The sequence below is a fragment of the Syngnathus scovelli genome, chromosome 12, assembly GCF_024217435.2.
Source record: "Syngnathus scovelli strain Florida chromosome 12, RoL_Ssco_1.2, whole genome shotgun sequence".
NCBI classification, from domain to species: Eukaryota; Metazoa; Chordata; class Actinopteri; order Syngnathiformes; family Syngnathidae; genus Syngnathus; species Syngnathus scovelli.
In genome coordinates this window covers 8085685-8104509 of record NC_090858.1, presented here as the reverse complement: position 1 = coordinate 8104509, position 18825 = coordinate 8085685, and the positions used below count along the sequence as shown (strand labels likewise).

Genomic DNA, 18825 nt, shown 5'->3' with positions numbered 1-18825 from the left:
TAATTTAAAACTATTTTACCTACAAAATAACATATTCTAACCATTGACCTAATTTTCACATGGTCCTTGTTTACATTTTGCATTTGACACTGACAGCTGTCAAGTGCCATGTTAAGGCTCTTCTTGTGTAATTTTTATTTGTTATGGGTTTTCTTTTGTAAGTTTAAGTCAAAAGTCAAAGTCAGCTTTATTGTCAATTTCTCCACATGCCAAAGACACACAAAGAAACTGAAATTTCATTCCCCCCTATCCCACGGTGACAAGACATGGCCCACAACAGACAAACAAGTAAACAAGTATAACAACAGCGTGCTGAATAAATAATGAATAAATAAATAAATAAGAGGAGCAAAAAAAGGAGCAAGTGCGCTTACAGCAGACATACCAGAAAAAGCGCAACAGTGCCGCACGCTACGCAGAAGGGGGTAGCGAGTTCAGGGTCCTAACAGCCTGGAGAAAGAAGCTGTTGGCGAGTCTGGTGGTGCGGGAGCGCAGGCTCCTGTACCTCTTCCCAGAGGGCAGAAGGTCAAACAAAGAGTGAGCCGGGTGACTCACATCTCTCGCAATCGAGGTTGCCTTCAGGGAGGGGAGCGAAGCACCAATAATCTTACCAGCCGTATTCACTATGCGCTGCAGGGCCTTCAAATTCAAGTTCTGTTCAGTGCAGTTACCACCCCAGACAGCAATGCAACTGGTGAGGACGCTCTCAACGGTGCCACGGTAGAATGTAGGTACTTAACTTTGGGTGCTTCGAAAGTGTCATTTTAAATTGTATTTTGCTAGGTGTTCGTGTACACAACGTGTTGTGATGACATCTGCTGTGGAGTCTTCACTCTAGTCGCTTGTGAGCTGCTCCATAAAACCATACATGTTCCATACACTGAGGGCAAGGCTTCCATAGGGTAGTGGTTAGTGCTCTGGGCTTTCACCCCAGCCACCTGGGTTCGAATCTCAGTGGGACCCAAAAAATTTTATCAAAGAAAATTTGCAACACAGTTGCTCGTGTCACCACATAACCATACACTTCCTTAGAGCTAGGGTTAGGTTTAAAGTTAGGGTTAGAGCTAGAATTAGGTTTAGTGTTGAGGTAGGATTAGGGTTAGGGTTTGAGCTAGGGTTAGGGTTAGAGCTAGGGTTAGGGGTTAGCGTTAGGGTTAGGGTTAGGGTAGGGTTAGGGTAAGGGTTAGCGCTTGAGTTAGGGTTAGGGTTAGAGCTAAGGTTAGGGTTAGAGCTAGGGTTAGAGTTAAGGTTAGAGCTAGGGTTAGGGTTAGAGTTAGGGTTAGAGCTAAGGTTAGGGTTAGGGTTAGAGCTAGGGTTAGAGTTAGGTTTAGAGCTAGGGTTAGGGGTTAGGGTTAGAGTTAGTGTTAGGGTTAGAGCTAGGGTTAGGGTAAGGGTTAGAGCTTGGGTTAGAGCTAGGGTTAGAGCTAAGGTTAGGGTTAGAGCTAGGGTTAGAGTTAAGGTTAGAGCTAGGGTTAGGGTTAGTGTTAGAGTTAGGGTTACGGTTAGTGTTAGGGTTAGGGTTAGAGCTAGGGTTAGGGTTAGAGCTAGGGTTAGAGTTAGGGTTAGAGCTAGGGTTAGGGGTTAGGGTTAGAGTTAGTGTTAGGGTTAGAGCTAGGGTTAGGGTTAGGGTTAGGGTAGGGTTAGGGTAAGGGTTAGGGCTTGGGTTAGAGCTAGGGTTAGAGCTAAGGTTAGGGTTAGAGCTAGGGTTAGAGTTAAGGTTAGAGCTAGGGTTAGAGTTAGAATTAGGGTTAGTGTCAGGGTTAGGTTTAGAGCTAAGGTTAGGGTTAGAGCTAGGGTTAGAGCTTGGGTTAGAGCTAGGGTTAGAGCTAAGGTTAGGGTTAGAGCTAGGGTTAGAGTTAAGGTTAGAGCTAGGGTTAGGGTTAGAGTTAGGGTTAGTGTTAGAGCTAAGGTTAGGGTTAGGGTTAGAGCTAGGGTTAGAGCTAGGGTTAGAGCTAGGGTTAGAGCTAAGGTTAGGGTTAGAGCTAGGGTTAGAGTTAAGGTTAGAGCTAGGGTTAGGGTTAGAGTTAGGGTTAGTGTTAGGGTTAGGGTTAGAGCTAAGGTTAGGGTTAGGGTTAGAGCTAGGGTTAGAGTTAGGGTTAGAGCTAGGGTTAGGGGTTAGAGTTAGTGTTAGGGTTAGAGCTAGGGTTAGGGTAGGGTTAGGGTAAGGGTTAGAGCTTGGGTTAGAGCTAGGGCTAGAGCTAAGGTTAGGGTTAGAGCTAGGGTTAGAGTTAAGGTTAGAGCTAGGGTTAGAGTTAGGGTTAGTGTTAGGGTTAGAGCTAAGGTTAGTGTTAGAGCTAGGGTTAGAGTTAGGGTTAGAGCTAGGGTTAGAGTTAAGGTTAGAGCTAGGGTTAGGGTTAGAGTTAGGGTTAGGGTTAGGGCTAAGGTTAGGGTTAGAGCTAGGGTTAGAGCTAGGGTTAGAGCTAAGGTTAGGGTTAGAGCTAGGGTTAGAGTTAAGGTTAGAGCTAGGGTTAGGGTTAGAGTTAGGGTTAGGGTTAGAGCTAAGGTTAGGGTTAGAGCTAGGGTTAGGGGTTAGGGTTAGAGTTAAGGTTAGGGTTAGAGCTAGGGTTAGGGTTAGAGCTTGAGTTAGGGTTAGGGTTATAGCTAGGGTTAGGGTTAGAGCTAAGGTTAGGGTTAGGGCTAGGGTTAGAGTTAGGGTTAGAGCTAGGGTTAGGGTTAGTGTTAGAGTTAGGGTTAGAGCTAGGGTTAGGGTTAGAGCTTGAGTTAGGGTTAGAGCTAGGGTTAGAGCTAAGGTTAGGGTTAGGGTTAGAGCTAGGGTTAGAGCTAGGGTTAGAGCTAGGGTTAGAGCTAAGGTTAGGGTTAGAGCTAGGGTTAGAGTTAAGGTTAGAGCTAGGGTTAGGGTTAGGGTTAGAGTTAGGGTTAGTGTTAGGGTTAGAGCTAAGGTTAGGGTTAGGGTTAGAGCTAGGGTTAGAGTTAGGGTTAGAGCTAGGGTTAGGGGTTAGGGTTAGAGTTAGTGTTAGGGTTAGAGCTAGGGTTAGGGTAGGGTTAGGGTAAGGGTTAGAGCTTGGGTTAGAGCTAGGGCTAGAGCTAAGGTTAGGGTTAGAGCTAGGGTTAGAGTTAAGGTTAGAGCTAGGGTTAGGGTTAGAGTTAGGGTTAGTGTTAGGGTTAGGGTTAGAGCTAAGGTTAGTGTTAGAGCTAGGGTTAGAGTTAGGGTTAGAGCTAGGGCTAGAGCTAAGGTTAGGGTTAGAGCTAGGGTTAGAGTTAAGGTTAGAGCTAGGGTTAGGGTTAGAGTTAGGGTTAGGGTTAAGGTTAGGGTTAGAGCTAGGGTTAGAGCTAGGGTTAGAGCTAAGGTTAGGGTTAGAGCTAGGGTTAGAGTTAAGGTTAGAGCTAGGGTTAGGGTTAGAGTTAGGGTTAGGGTTAGAGCTAAGGTTAGGGTTAGGGTTAGGGTTAGAGCTAGGGTTAGAGCTAGGGTTAGAGCTAGGGTTAGGGGTTAGGGTTAGAGTTAAGGTTAGGGTTAGAGCTAGGGTTAGGGTTAGAGCTTGAGTTAGGGTTAGGGTTATAGCTAGGGTTAGGGTTAGAGCTAAGGTTAGGGTTAGGGCTAGGGTTAGAGTTAGGGTTAGAGCTAGGGTTAGGGGTTAGTGTTAGAGTTAGGGTTAGAGCTAGGGTTAGGGTTAGAGCTAGGGTTAGGGTAGGGTTAGGGTAAGGGTTAGGGCTTGAGTTAGGGTTAGGGTTAGAGCTTGAGTTAGTAACTAACTAACCCTAGCTCTAACCCAAACCCTAACCCTAGCTGAAACCCTAACCCTAGCTCTAACCCTAACTCAAGCTCTAACCCTAACCTTAACTCTAACCCTAACCCCTAACCCTAGCTCTAACCCTAGCTCTAACCATAGCTCTAACCCTAACCCTAGCTCTAACCCAAACCCTAACCCTAGCTGAAACCCTAACCCTAGCTCTAACCCTAACCCTAACTCAAGCTCTAACCCTAACCTTAACTCTAACCCTAACCCCTAACCCTAGCTCTAACCCTAGCTCTAACCCTAGCTCTAACCCTAACCCTAACCTTAGCTCTAACCCTAACCCTAACTCTAACCCTAACCCTAGCTCTAACCCTAACCCTAACCTTAGCTCTAACCCTAACCCTAACCTTAGCTCTCACCCTAACTCTAACCCTAACCCCTCACCCTAGCTCTAACCCTAGCTCTAACCCTAGCTCTAACCCTAACACTAACCCTAACTCTAACCCTAACCTTAGCTCTAACCTTAACTCTAACCCTAGCTCTAACCCTAACCTTAGCTCTAACCCTAGCTCTAACCCTAACCTTAGGTCTAACCCTAGCTCTAACCCTAGCTCTAACCCTAACCCTAACCTTAGCTCTAACCCTAAGACTAACCCTAACTCTAACCCTAACCCTAGCTCTAACCTTAACTCTAACCCTAGCTCTAACCCTAACCTTAGCTCTAACCCTAGCTCTAACCCAAGCTCTAACCCTGACCCTAACCCTACCCTAACCCTAACACTAACCCTAGCGCTAACCCTAGCTCTAACCCTAACCCCTAACCCTAGCTCTAACCCTAACTCTAACCCTAGCTCTAACCCTAACCCTAACCTTAGCTCTAACCCTAACCCTAACAATAACCCTAACCCTAACTCTAACCCTAACCCTAACCCTAGCTCTAACCTTAACTCTAACCCTAGCTCTAACCCTAACCTTAGCTCTAACCCTAGCTCTAACCCAAGCTCTAACCCTTACCCTAACCCTACCCTAACCCTAGCTCTAACCCTAACACTAACTCTAACCCTAACCCTAACCCCTAACCTTAGCTCTAACCCTAACCCTAACCCTAACACTAACCCTAACCCTAGCTCTAACCTTAACTCTAACCCTGGCTCTAACCCTAACCGTAGCTCTAACCCTAGCTCTAACCCAAGCTCTAACCCTTACCCTAACCCTACCCTAACCCTAGCTCTAACCCTAACTCTAACCCTAGCTCTAACCCTAACCCTAACCTTAGCTCTAACCCTAACCCTAACCCTAACACTAACCCTAACCCTAACTCTAACTCTAACCCTAGCTCTAACCTTAACTCTAACCCTAGCTCTAACCCTAACCCTACCCTAACCCTAGCTCTAACCCTAATACTAACTCTAACTCTAACTCTAACCCCTAACCCTAACTCTAACCCTAGCTCTAACCCTAACCCTAACCTTAGCTCTAACCCTAACACTAACCCTAACTCTAACCCTAACCCTAGCTCTAACCTTAACTCTAACCCTAGCTCTAACCCTAACCTTAGCTCTAACCCTAGCTCTAACCCTAACCCTAACTCAAGCTCTAACCCTTACCCTAACCCTACCCTAACCCTAGCCCTAGCCCTAACCCTAACGCTAACCCCTAACCCTTACCCTAGCTCTAACCCTAGCTCAAACCCTAATCCTAGCTCTAACCCTAACCCTAATCCTACCTCTAACTCTAACCCTAGCTCTGACCCTAACCTTAGCTCTAACCCTAGCTCTAACCCAAGCTCTAACCCTGACCCTAACCCTACCCTAACCCTAACACTAACCCTAGCGCTAACCCTAGCTCTAACCCTAACCCCTAACCCTAGCTCTAACCCTTACTCTAACCCTAGCTCTAACCCTAACCCTAACCTTAGCTCTAACCCTAACCCTAACAATAACCCTAACCCTAACTCTAACCCTAACCCTAACCCTAGCTCTAACCTTAACTCTAACCCTAGCTCTAACCCTAACCTTAGCTCTAACCCTAGCTCTAACCCAAGCTCTAACCCTTACCCTAACCCTACCCTAACCCTAACCCTAGCTCTAACCCTAACACTAACTCTAACCCTAACCCCTAACCTTAGCTCTAACCCTAACCCTAACCCTAACACTAACCCTAGCTCTAACCTTAACTCTAACCCTGGCTCTAACCCTAACCTTAGCTCTAACCCTAGCTCTAACCCAAGCTCTAACCCTTACCCTAACCCTAGCTCTAACCCTAACTCTAACCCTAGCTCTAACCCTAGCTCTAACCCTAACCCTAACTCTAACTCTAACCCTAGGTCTAACCTTAACTCTAACCCTAGCTCTAACCCTAACCCTACCCTAACCCTAGCTCTAACCCTAACACTAACTCTAACCCTAGCTCTAACCCTAACCCTAACCTTAGCTCTAACCCTAACACTAACCCTAACCCTAGCTCTAACCTTAACTCTAACCCTAGCTCTAACCCTAACCTTAGCTCTAACCCTAACCTTAGCTCTAACCCTAGCTCTAACCCTAACCCTAACTCAAGCTCTAACCCTTACCCTAACCCTACCCTAACCCTAGCTCAAACCCTAATCCTAACTCTAACCCTAACACTAAACCTAATTCTAGCTCTAACCCTAACTTTAAACCTAACCCTAGCTCTAAGGAAGTGTATGGTTATATGGTGACACGAGCAACTGTGTTGCAAATTTTCTTTGATAAATTTTTTTGGGTCCCACTGAGATTCGAACCCGGGGTGCTGGGGTGAAAGCCCAGAGCACTAACCACTACCCTATGGAAGCCTTGCCCTCAGTGCATGGAACATGTATGGTTTTATGGAGCAGCTCACAAGCGACTAGATGAGTGAAGACTCCACAGCAGATGTCATCACAACACGTTGTGTACACGAACACCTAGCAAAATACAATTTAAAATGACACTTTCGAAGTACCCAAAGTTAAGTACCTACATTCTACCCTGGCACCGTTGAGAGCGTCCTCACCAGTTGCATTGCTGTCTGGGGTGGTAACTGTACTGAACAGAACTTGAAGGCCCTGCAGCGCATAGTGAATACGGCTGGTAAGATTATTGGTGCTTCGCTCCCCTCCCTGAAGGATATTTACACCTCCCATCTCGCCCGCAAGGCAACCTCGATTGCGAGAGATGTGAGTCACCCGGCTCACTCTTTGTTTGACCATCTGCCCTCTGGGAAGAGGTCCAGGAGCCTGCGCTCCCGCACCACCAGACTCGCCAACAGCTTCTTTCTCCAGCCTGTTAGGACCCTGAACTCGCTACCCCCTTCTGCGTAGCGTGCGGCACTGTTGCGCTTTTTCTGGAATGTCTGCTCCTTTTGTGCTCCTCTTATTTATTTATTTATTGATTGATTGATTTATTTATTGTGTTATTTATTCATTATTTATTCAGTACGCTGTTGTTATACTTGTTTACTTGTTTGTCTGTTGTGGGGCATGTCTTGTCACCGTGGGATAGGGGGGAACGAAATTTCAGTTTCTTTGTGTGTCTTTGGCATGTGGAGAAATTGACAATAAAGCTGACTTTGACTTTTGACTTAAACTTACAAAAGAAAACCCATAACAAATAAAAATTACACAAGAAGAGCCCTAACATGGCACTTGACAGCTGTCAGTGTCAAATGCAAAATGTAAACGAGGACCATGTGAAAATTAGGTCAATGGTTAGAATATGTTATTTTGTAGGTATTAACAAGTAAAATAGTTTTAAATTAGTCACAATTATTTAGGCAGATTATGGGATATTTTGTAACACTACACGAGGTAAAAAATAATAATAAAATAAATAAATATGAAAGTGTAGCGAACGATTTGGTGAACGATTCTTTTGAACAAATATTTTGAGTGAACCGGTTCTAAAGATTCAGTTCACTTGAGAACTGGAATACACATCGCTCGTACAAAACAGTGCAAGCTATCGTAGGCTGACGGTCGAAATAGCGCACTGGTTAGTGACTCGGACTCTTGCTCGGCAAGGGCTTGGTTCGATCCCAGGTGCGAGGAAATGCTTTTGTTGTGCAATTAACCCTTTATTTATTTATTCTCCCTTTTTTTTTAACCTCGTGTAGTGTACCTACACATATTGTCATATAAAGCAGTTAACCAAATGTCTGATTTTTATGTTTTAATTGGCGAATATAAAAACAAGGAATAAGACGCCAGACAAGTTTTAACATAAATGTTTATTAAAAATAATAATATTAAAAGCAAATTTCAAACCAACAATCTAATGTGAAATTACAGTAGATATATTGGATAACAATATTTAGGCGTATATAGGTATACACGTTATTTAAAAACGACTATAAGTGTTATACTACGATACAAGTGTTTACCAGCTCAGTGGCCTGAGAGGAGAGTGTCCGCCCTGAGATTGGGAGGTTGTGGGTTCAAACCCCTGCCGAGTCATACCAGTGACTATAACAATGGTACCCATTTCTTCCCTGCTTGGCACTCAGTGTAAGGGGTTGAAATGGGGCCCCCCCCACGCTGCTCACGATTATTGGGACTTTTGGCACTCAGTGTAAGAATAAACTATTGAAAGTGATTGTCATCAAAATCCAAAAGAATCAATATGACTTTGTTTACTGTTTTAGACTAGCTCTATAAAATATTGCGACATGAAGAACAAAGTCACTTTTAAAGACGCTCTGCTGTTCTGACAGCGGCTGAGTGGCTATCAGGTGTCTCGACTTGACTTGTGTATTTTATGTTGGAAACAATGTTTAGGCGCATATATGCATACACGTTATTTAAAAACTACTATAAGTGTTATAAAATCAAGATTACCCAAAGAGAAGTATAATCTCCCCGTTGTTGCATAACGGCGCATCCCTTCATGCAATAAAGTTAGCCGTTAGCGTGGAGAAAACGTGCATAAAAGAAGTGGGGTTTCAGTGAGTGGTTCTTTCTTTCCTTGGCAAATCGTAAATCTACATTCTGGCTTGCATAGTTCACGCCAGGAGGGAGACGCAACACGTTCACTGACTGATCCATTGATGCACGGGAAGGCAGTTCACACATTAACTCGTTCGCGAACGGGAAAGTCAGGATTCGTTCCCTCACTGATCCGTTCTCGCGATGAACTGGAAATGCAAATCACTCACTCGCTGACTCGTTCACTCACAGGCCCGTTCAGTTGGTGAACGAGAAATGCACCTCACGACTCGTTCGTGAACGGGAAGTTACGATATTTTCTTCTTCGTTTTGATTTACGGCGAGGTGGCACCAGCTTCAATGCGCATTACCGGCCCCTACTGGTTGAAGTCATATGAACTGAAAAAAAGAACGAATCACTTTAGGAAGTGATTCGGTCACTCTCGTTCACTGAAGGAAATCGTTCTTTTGAACGGATCGTTCACTCACGAGCGAACGTGAATGTCTGTGAGTGTGTGTGTGTGGGGGGGGACGATTCGTTAAACGATTCGTTTGAACGAATCTTTTGAGTGATCAGTTCACTTAAAAGAACTGGCATCACTAGTTGCTGTGTGCTTTTACTAACAGTGACACTATGACGGCTGTGGTACATTTTGGTCCGATGGAAATCAAAGCATGTAGTTCAACGGGAGAACCTGGATTGTTCATTTTTCACCAACATAAAATACACAAGTCAAGTCGAGACACCTGATAGCCACTCAGCCGCTGTCAGAACAGCAGAGCGTCTTTAAAAGTGACTTTGTTCTTCATGTCGCAATATTTTATACAGCTAGTCACTAATCATCAATTTACAGCTTGGATGGAATCTGCAATACAAAGAAAGAAAAAATGAACAAATAGATTTTTGTTCTTTCCAGTGTTGCACCTCTACACATTATCTGATTAATAAACACCTAAATAGTGTATTTGAGCCTTTTTGTCATTGTCTTGGAAGCCACATTTATTTATTGTACAGTGAACTTTACTTCACTTTACTATGAAAACTCCTATCATCGAGCCTGCTGAGTCACAAACGTATTTAATGTTAAAATGTGAATCCTAAATAATACTTTTAACAATAAACATATTCACTATCATTGTTTGCCTTTATTGATCATTTAATTTTAAAATGAAAATTTTCAACAAGGTGTGTGCGGAGCGTGGACAAGGGGACAAAAATAACAAACCACACAGAGGCTACTTTTAAACTAAGAAATATAATTTATTGCATAAAAATTATATTTAGTTACAGGTAAGAAGACTAGATGTTTATTTACAATTGGAACTTTTACAGAAATAAAATGTCACTGAAATACATTTTTTAACATATTTTTGTAAAAATGTCTTTTTATTTTTTTAAAGAAAGAAAGTCTTTTTGAACAGGAACAAAGAGAAGTTTAGTCTGTTTGCAGCAACATGTATCAGAGCTACACTGAACAATCCAAAAAGATCTGAGAGAATAAATACTGGTCTACATGATCCAGTCTCTGCAACAAGAAAGCCACTGACAGCGTCCACGACCTTGATCCAATTATCCAATTCAGAACATTGCACCTCAGAAAAAAAAAGCATTTCTGCACCACTTGTAGTTTGATACAAAATCAAAAACCCTGTTTGTGTTATGCTCTTGTTTGAAAAAATAGAATTCTTCCAGGAGGCAAAAGAAGTCAAGATGCTTTTCTTTTCTTTTGCGCTTGCATAGCACTTAGAAATGTGCACCCCACTTAACCCCTGCACACACGCACACACACACATTCTAGCATTGGGTAGATCATCTGAAATGTCCACACGAATACACGTATAGTTGATAAAGGTGGGGTGTGAAGGGTTGGCTGCAGATAAAACAGCATACACACGCACACGCATGCACGCGCGCGCACACACACACACACACTAATTCATTCAAGCAGTGACATGAGTCACTGCAGAAGGAGGGATACTTTCGGTGTTTTGGTTTTGACATTTCAAAGATAAAAACACTTTTTTGCGAACATTGTTACAATTCCATATGTAACAGACATTCTCTGGTGACAATAGCTGAACACAGATGATGAAAATAGCATGAAGGTCCTGGCCACAAAACAGGCATTTTAGGAAACACAAGAGGGGAGGGGGGCATTGAAAAGACTTAGACGTAGATCAAGTGTTGAGGTAAAAGTCTGTTGTCTGCCTTTTTTATTCAAGGCCTAACTAATCGATTATGACAAATGTATCTATGAACTCCAACGACACAGTCAAGCATCTCTTCTGACGTACAGTGGAACCTCCAAAGTGGAACGCCTTAAAAGGATACAAGTGATACCTATATACTCTTGGGTAAAACAGAGTTAAAAAAAATAAATGAAAAAAAATCATCTCCGTGAGCATGTAGACTGTCTTGCTTATTTACCAAGCAGATGCCAACATAAATAGTATGTAGACAAAGGCATAATGGCTAATGAATAACGTTAAAGTGACCAGAGAAATTTGCCAACAAACGGCACATTCATTATGTTACTGCTGCAAAATTAAGAAAAAGGCAGTGAAGGTCCCCAATTATGTGAAGTTCCATTAAAATTCATTGCAGACACAGAGCAGAGGAAACAATATATATGGCTGAGTATTGTTGTATGCCCTGCTCATGTGCGTTAAAGTAACATGTTTTTTTAATATGATTTAATTGGTTGGTTTAACTGAATTGAATATATCATTTTTGTTTTATGCATCAGTTTTACTCTCTTAAAACGCAAAAGGACAGTAACAGTAAAAAACTTGAAGCAAGCACACTTGCCAAGTTTGGAAAATCGTAAGCGAGAGAATCTTATTATTTTGTTTTCTTCAAAATGAAATTAATATAGACTCCGATTTTTTTGACAGGCCGAGAGGGAGAACAGGCACTAAGGAATAGTTTGTGCGTTTATTATAAGTTCAAACGTCTTGGAAGCATGTCTGGGATGTTACCGCTCTCCCGAAAACATGCTGTACCTTTTATTCTTTTTTTCCCCAATAGTTTTACATTTGCTGCAAACTCAAATAGCACAATGTTGAATTTTTTTGTTTGTATGTATATTTATCCTTGAATACATAAACCCCACTTGTTTTTCTGATGCTACCTGCACAATGTTTTCCTTTGATTACAGTTATTAATATACATTTTATTGAACTATGCATATGAATAATAATAATTAAACAAAACACAATAACAGTATTGTTCTGCGAACACCTTCCTGCTCCCACTCTGAGACTTTATTTGACTTTGATTCGGTTCCGTTTTTATGCAGCGTTACCTCACCTTGCTGTGAATAAGGAAAAACTGCGAGCAATTATTACACCTTCGAAACGTTGATAATTGCCAATAGAAGCTACAAGTTGGTGGCAAAGCACCACTTTTATTTTAGACAGGGCTTTGGGCTGAGGCACCAAAACAGAGAACAGACAATATCCTCCCCAGCCCAAAAATCTGAGTATGCGTAGAACACTAAACCTATAACAGTTAAGAATGTAAAGTTTTATTGTGCCGACGGTTTGATTCTGATCCATTTAAAATCATTTCAATTGGGAAAACCAGTTTTGAAATCAAATCGGGGGTTAATCTGCATCTTGCAACAACTTGTGTTCGACTTTGAATGCTCCTCTGTCTCACGCTGGAATGAAAACACATTAGAAGTACAAAATGGTGTTGTTCTCAATGACTTAGTGGCCCGCTGTTTGCTTAAATCTACCACATGGCCTGCTATACTGTAGTAGAATTAGTACACAGCGAAACAAAAGGAAAAAGAAAACGGCAATGATAAACAATCCCAAATATGGATGATAACTCTAAGAGCGTTCCCCAAAGGAAACTTTTAAAGGATGACCGAAAAACTCCTGCAATTTATTCTCAGCGGATGGGAGTGCGGCAAAGTGGGAGGAGAGATTACACACAAGCACCCCCTGCCAGTTGCAATGATATAGAGTGGCCGCCAAGGCTTTGAGGCATTTTGTTAGTACAATAGAAACAGTCACTCGTTGTACTCGACGAGATAAGAAGAGCCCAAAGCCAAACACTGAAAACCCGAAAGGCTTCCTTTTGTCCTCGTTTGATTCGTCCGCAACCAATAAGTCGGAGATGCGAGCCGGTCTTGAGCGAGTATCGTTTAATGGCTGCTCCACTATGCTGGGAGTGCGCGTCGGCAGCCCGAGGTGCTCACGCGCACGCCAATGGAGATTTGCATTGATGACAAAACAATCAGGCGAAAGGCCCGAGGTGTGATGGTGTTCAATCATGCACTTCCATGCTGCTACGCAAACACACGTAATCCCACGTCTGCTTTTGTCATACTTCAGGGGGATGAACACATTGTTTTGTTTTCTACCCTGAAAGCAGCTCCATTTATATACAGTACACAAACGTGGTCATTTTCAGACTTTTAAACTAGTTTCAAACGTCGACATCGCTTTGGAGGATTCAGGCCGAGCGGTGATGGAAATGAGTTGATGAAGACGTGTCGAAGAGGTAATAGAGTGTGTGGAAAAGGAACGGAAACGCTTTGCCATCTGTGTCGCGGTGGACATGTTCGTCGGCATGTTTATGATTAGTCGCATTTATGTTCTTGTTCCTCCGGCCATCAACAATCCCCATCTGTCGTCATGACGACGAGCACCTCACTCTTGCCCATCTCTTCGAGTGCCGTCGCCAGAGAGACCAGGTCTGCGTCGCCTTGGTGACAAGCTTCCCATAAGTCCAGGAGAACCCCTGTAGGGCTGGGCTTTGTTGCAAAGTAGTTCAAGTACCTGAAGGGGGTACAATTATACGACAAATCAGTGGAAACTCCATCACAGGTTTGTCTGTGGAACATTTGGAACGGCCAATTTCATATTATTCACAGTGCCTGGAGGGACATAGTGTGCTGTAAGATTTTTTTTTCCCAATGCAAAATATGTGCCTTGGCTCAATAAAGGTTCAGAAACACACTAGCTGATCTGGAGAGAATAAAGCTGAGCTGACCTGTCAAAGCCTAAACTGCGTGCCAGTAGTCTCCAGTCACACCCTCTGGCGCTCGGCGCGTCCAAACTGGCGCAGATCTTCTGGCGGATGGAGCAAGGCAGACGGAAGGCATATGGTCCTACTTGAGAAGAGGGCAGGCAGGAGCCTGTTGAGGGCAGCGGCGAGTGAGGCGGGAGAGTCTGCAGGGTTGAGAACAAGAGGATCTCTTAGAGATGATCTCATAGAGAGTAAGTGCTAGTTAACATTACCTCCTGGATGTCAGTGTGCAGCTGAAAGATTTGTCCTTCGCCTTCCACTTGTCGCACACAGATTTTACAAGAAAGCAGAGACACAGCCAAGCTGCTTCTCTCCAGGCTGAAGGTGCAATGCAGAGGTCTCTGACTGCCACTCCAAATGTGATAGAATGGGATCTCCTGGTAGAAATAATATTTCATTACTAAGGGACGTCTTTGCCTTGATTGACTTTGTGTTACAATGTCTGCAAGTTACTATTAACAACATTGTGTTCAGATAGAAGGCTAAGGTGACTCACCTGGTACTTGGCTAGTAGTTTGCTTCTCCAGTGAGTGTGAGGGATGTCATGGATGGACAGACGCAGGTTGTGGTAGCTGTCTTTAAACAGCAGCGGTTTAGGATCTTCTAGTATCACCCCACCGAGACTTCGCTCCAGATCCAGCACCTCCTGTATGGAGAAAATGCTTAGGGGTTTAGTTCCAGCATTGATTTTTTTTAATACTATTAAATATATTGAATACTATGCTACTACGTGATTGGATCCATCCATCCATCCATCCATCCATCCATCCATCCATCCATCCATCCATCCATCCATCCATCCATCCATCCATCCATCCATCCATCCATCCATCCATCCATCCATCCATCCATCCATCCATCCATCCATCCATCCATCCATCCATCCATCCATCCATCCATCCATCCATCCATCCATCCATCCATCCATCCATCCATCCATCCATCCATCCATCCAAACAAACAAAATGAAGAACAAACAAAGGAATGGAGCATGATATAAAATAGAAAATTCAACAGCTGATCTAGAAAAGTGACCCCATTTCCCACCTTGAGAGCATGAGGGGTGTCATGGATGCAGTAAACACGAAGGCTGTAGTCCAGGGAGAGGCAGGGCGCTCGGGGTGCGAACAAAGCCAACTGAAGGCGCTTGCAGGCCGGTTGAGGGGGGCACGACTGACCCACCAGGCCATACGTGCCCAGCTGCTCCATGAGAACATGACAGCACTCCTCCTCCAATTGCAGATAGCACGGCGAGGACAAGCTTTCCTCTCCTACTGTCAGCACCTCCTAGGGAGCAAAAAGAAGTGAAGTGAGTCTCAATAGAGACCATTGTGTCATTCCTACACAAAGCAGTCTCACCTCCCATGCTCCCTGATGGGTCTGCGTCTTCAGTGTGAGTGTCCAGTCAGGTGTTGGCGTGTCTAGCTGGGCACAATGCGGCAAGGTGAGGACAACGGGGCGATTGAGCAGCAAAGCAGATGGACCACAGCTCACTGCGGGGCTTAGCACTGTCTGACCGCCCTCAGATGGCAACCTGTCAACGCCACACAAAAGCGGCCAAAACGTCACACTCAAAGAAAACAATCGTGCTTTTGTTGAACCTGACACGTCTAACGCTCAATATCAGATGAGTCATAACACATTAGCAACTGAAGTGGGATTGACGAGCGTTGTGACACGCAGGTCGCAAATATAGATGAGATCACGGACACTTACGTCGTTTTCTCCCATTTGCTGATAATGAGGTACATCTCATAGAACTTCCCCTGGGGGATAGTGCCAGGCGGGACCAGCAGACTCACACCTATGGGAGAAGGTGTTTTTTTTTGTGTAATCTAGGACGGACTTGTTCACATAAAAACATTTTGGGTTTTTTTGATACCACAACAAGATTTAAAATTTCCAACCATAGATGATGCAGAGGTTTGTTTTTTTCTTTTTTCCCCCCTATTTTTCCAAATGAATGTTGAGATTCATCAAAACTCGAAAAAAAGAAACGTACGTCTTTCATCATAAAATGAATGAAAAACTGTCAAGGACCTTTGGCTAGAAGCATGCAGAGTGTGGGGTCACATTAAAAATAAAGAACTCTTAATCATATTGTCTCCCAACTTCAGGACCCTGCTTTGCACCGAGTTTTAGATGTATTAAATTTTGAACAAATTTAACGCTTGCTACCTGTGTTAGGGATGGTGAGGCGCCCCCCAAGGTGCCCCAGGGTGGCGCTGGTGCTATGCCCAGGCTCTCTGGACAGCGTGTGGCTGTGGAACTGACGTTCCCTCCCACCAGTGCCCACTGACTTTAGGCTGAGGATCTCGCCGTCTGCTGAGCACATATCAGCCGGGATCTCCAGCGAGGAAAGCGTGGAGGAGTTGTACACCTTGATTTTGAGGCTGGGCAGGGGGTCCAACAGGGGGGATGTGGTCATGGGGATTTTGTGATGGGTTTCGTTAACACTTTGCTGCAAGGAGTAGAGCGGGCTGCGGAATGCTCCCGCCGTGGCCGTCAGGTCGGGAGGAGCAGACGGATGCAGGGTGCGGAGGTTATCTGTGGACACACATACACAAAATAGAGAGCGATAAGAGAATACTCTTATCTGCAGAAATAAAAGCGGCCCCAGCTGAGAGTGCAAAAAAGTGATGCAAGTGAAATGGATTAATGTTGCTAATTAATATTTGATGGCTGGAACAAGAGAGGAGATACCATGACAAATGCTCTGAAGTCTAAAAAATGTCATGTGGTAAAGAAGATAATGGTGTCATGGTATAAAAAGACTTTCTGATAAAAAATAGGAAGCGGCGCCGAAAGTAAAATTAAATGTGAAGATGTGCTTCTATGAGCAAGAGCAAAAGGAGCCAAAATAAAACAGGAACTAAAACTGTGTGTGTATATAATTTGTGCGTGTCAACTTACCTTGTCTCGGAGGCTTGTAGTTGCCTGGGTGAAAGGCAGCGGCGAGGGCAGAAGAAGAGTCTGTGATGTCTCCGTGGAGGTGGCTGCATCTGCGGCGGTATGCCAGCACGCCTACGCACAGCACCAGGATCACGCATAGCAGCAGAGCCCCAACCAGACCAGCGTAGACTGCTACACCCATCTCTGGCGCCGCCGCTACAACAAAAAGTTTTAACGAGGTTAACAATTGTCGGTCATGAGAGGACAATCAACTTTCAGCTTTCGCCACAAAATTTCCCGAGTGTATATTTTTACTACGATACATTTCCACTAACCGTCTTTGTTATAAATAAACAAAATGCACGATGCAATGCCTTAACTGTAGAGCGTGAAGTAATACATGAAAATGAATTTGAGATGTAGGTAATCAGAAAATAATTTTTATGAGTATAGTGCTAATTTATCTCTAAAATAATTTTAAAAAGTTGATCAATAAATCAGTCAATAAAAATAATATTATAATAATAGGGAATAATAATGCATAGTAGAATATAATAAAAAATAATAAAGAAAATTACTTTTAAAACAGTACAGCGAATGTCAAATATTAAAACTAAACTATAAAACTGGTTATTTTCTGACCCTTCATACTTATATATTTTATACCTTATACTGTTTGATTGACATGGTCCACAATGAAGTTTAGGTCTATGTTGACCCTGACCAAATGCACTATTAAACCAATAGGGGAAAGAAACAAAGTAGACTTTGATTAAAACAGCTCAAAGCTGCTAGTGTGAAAGCACCCTACTTAAATTGTCTTTCATTTACCAGAGAAAGTACATCTAAGATGTCCTGATTAGAGTTTGATAGTTTCACTAAGAACCTGGAGGAGCACTAAAAGTGAAACAATCACTAATTGAGGTGGAGTCAAGTATAGCTTTGGTTTAATTTTAGACATTTAAAATGAGGACAGAGGATTTTCCTCCTCCATCTGCTTCTTTGGAATAACATTGAAGAGCTGATCACTTCACAGACTGGAGGTAGGGAGGAGGAGGCAAAGCAATCCCAGCGACCCGCACTACTTCTAGCCTGCATGGCATTTCTTGGATCTGCCAATATTCCTGCTGGGATGTTTCCAGTATTCCATTGGATTTGTGTTTAAGAGGATCATGCAGTAAAGAAAAAACGACTAAGAGTCAAAGACGTAACAGCAACATGGATGAAGATGTTGGCCTTATGTTCACCTGCTCCCCACTGGGCTGCATTTCCTTCCCCTCCTGCCGACTGATTGCTAGTTGAGATTAGACGGCTCAACGCGGCCTCCTCAACCCAGACTTCTAAAAGCAGCAATTAGGAATGATTGTTCTTTTATTTGCTCCTTGTCTTACAGTTGTGAATTGTAACTTATTATTTTAAAGCCTCAGTGATAAAAACAAAACAAAACATGAATCTGTTGAGAAACAATGAAGGTGAAGGCACTGAGATACTTCCAGCTTTCTGGTGGCCATTTTTGCCAGCTTTTTCCAACACCCAGAATTATTATTATTATTATTATTATTATTATTATTATTATTATTATTATTATATGTCAGTCTCATCGTATTTCTTCAGTGTGATAGGAACTATGGCTGACAAATGTCAATATGATTAAAAAGAAAATATTGAGAGGAGATAGATATGGTTGTTATTGGTTTAGAGGGGAGAGGAGGAACAAGACAGAGCAAACGTTGAAGTAGATGCAGGAAATGAGCAGTGTGAAGGAAAAACATGGGAGGCAAGCTCACTGAAAGAGAAGCCGCCTCCATGCTCGTGGCACGATGGAGACCAAATCCGACAGCCGTCGGCATTTATTACGAGAAACGGAACAATAGGGAATTAGGTGCATTACTAAAGCTGCACTCCCCTGAGCCCATGTCACATTGCGCTAAAGGAATTAGCATCACTTTAACTTTAAACCAAATCACAGATTAGCTGAACAAATCAACCGTGCTGTCTTTCCACTTCACAGCTCGGAAGGCATCTTGTCATTTGGAGCTGTTGATTTTTTTGTTTATTTCACAATTTGGTTTTATGATTAATTCTCAATTGCAGCAAGCTGTCATGTGAAGGTGAGAAAGGAAGGTAAGACATCGTAACATAGATGTTGAAATTTTACAGATGCTGGACTAAACATCGGGTATGAAAGCAATAACAAGTGATGTCACGGTGGTGATTGAACTTACGATGGCTTGCATGTTCAATAGAAACCTTTTTATCTGTTTGAACAGAAGAAA

General features: G+C 43.2%; 1 protein-coding gene across 2 annotated transcripts in view; it reads right to left on the bottom strand.

Moving 5' to 3' along the window:
- Positions 1–9856: 9856 nt before the first annotated feature.
- unc5b (unc-5 netrin receptor B) overlaps positions 9857–18825 on the bottom strand; it is a 40137-nt gene continuing 31168 nt past the window's right edge. Inside the window, exons 8-17 of one of the 2 annotated variants that reach the window (XM_049735965.2) lie at positions 18775–18807; positions 16571–16765; positions 15836–16204; positions 15374–15461; positions 15017–15191; positions 14705–14944; positions 14154–14303; positions 13870–14034; positions 13622–13800; positions 9857–13407 (exon numbers count right to left, since the gene is read on the bottom strand). In XM_049735965.2, the coding sequence (XP_049591922.1) occupies positions 13242–13407; positions 13622–13800; positions 13870–14034; positions 14154–14303; positions 14705–14944; positions 15017–15191; positions 15374–15461; positions 15836–16204; positions 16571–16765; positions 18775–18807 (1760 nt within the window). In that variant the 3' untranslated portion in view covers positions 9857–13241. The remainder of the gene's footprint in view (positions 13408–13621; positions 13801–13869; positions 14035–14153; positions 14304–14704; positions 14945–15016; positions 15192–15373; positions 15462–15835; positions 16205–16570; positions 16766–18774; positions 18808–18825) is intronic. The other variant, XM_049735967.2, reaches the window with a different exon arrangement.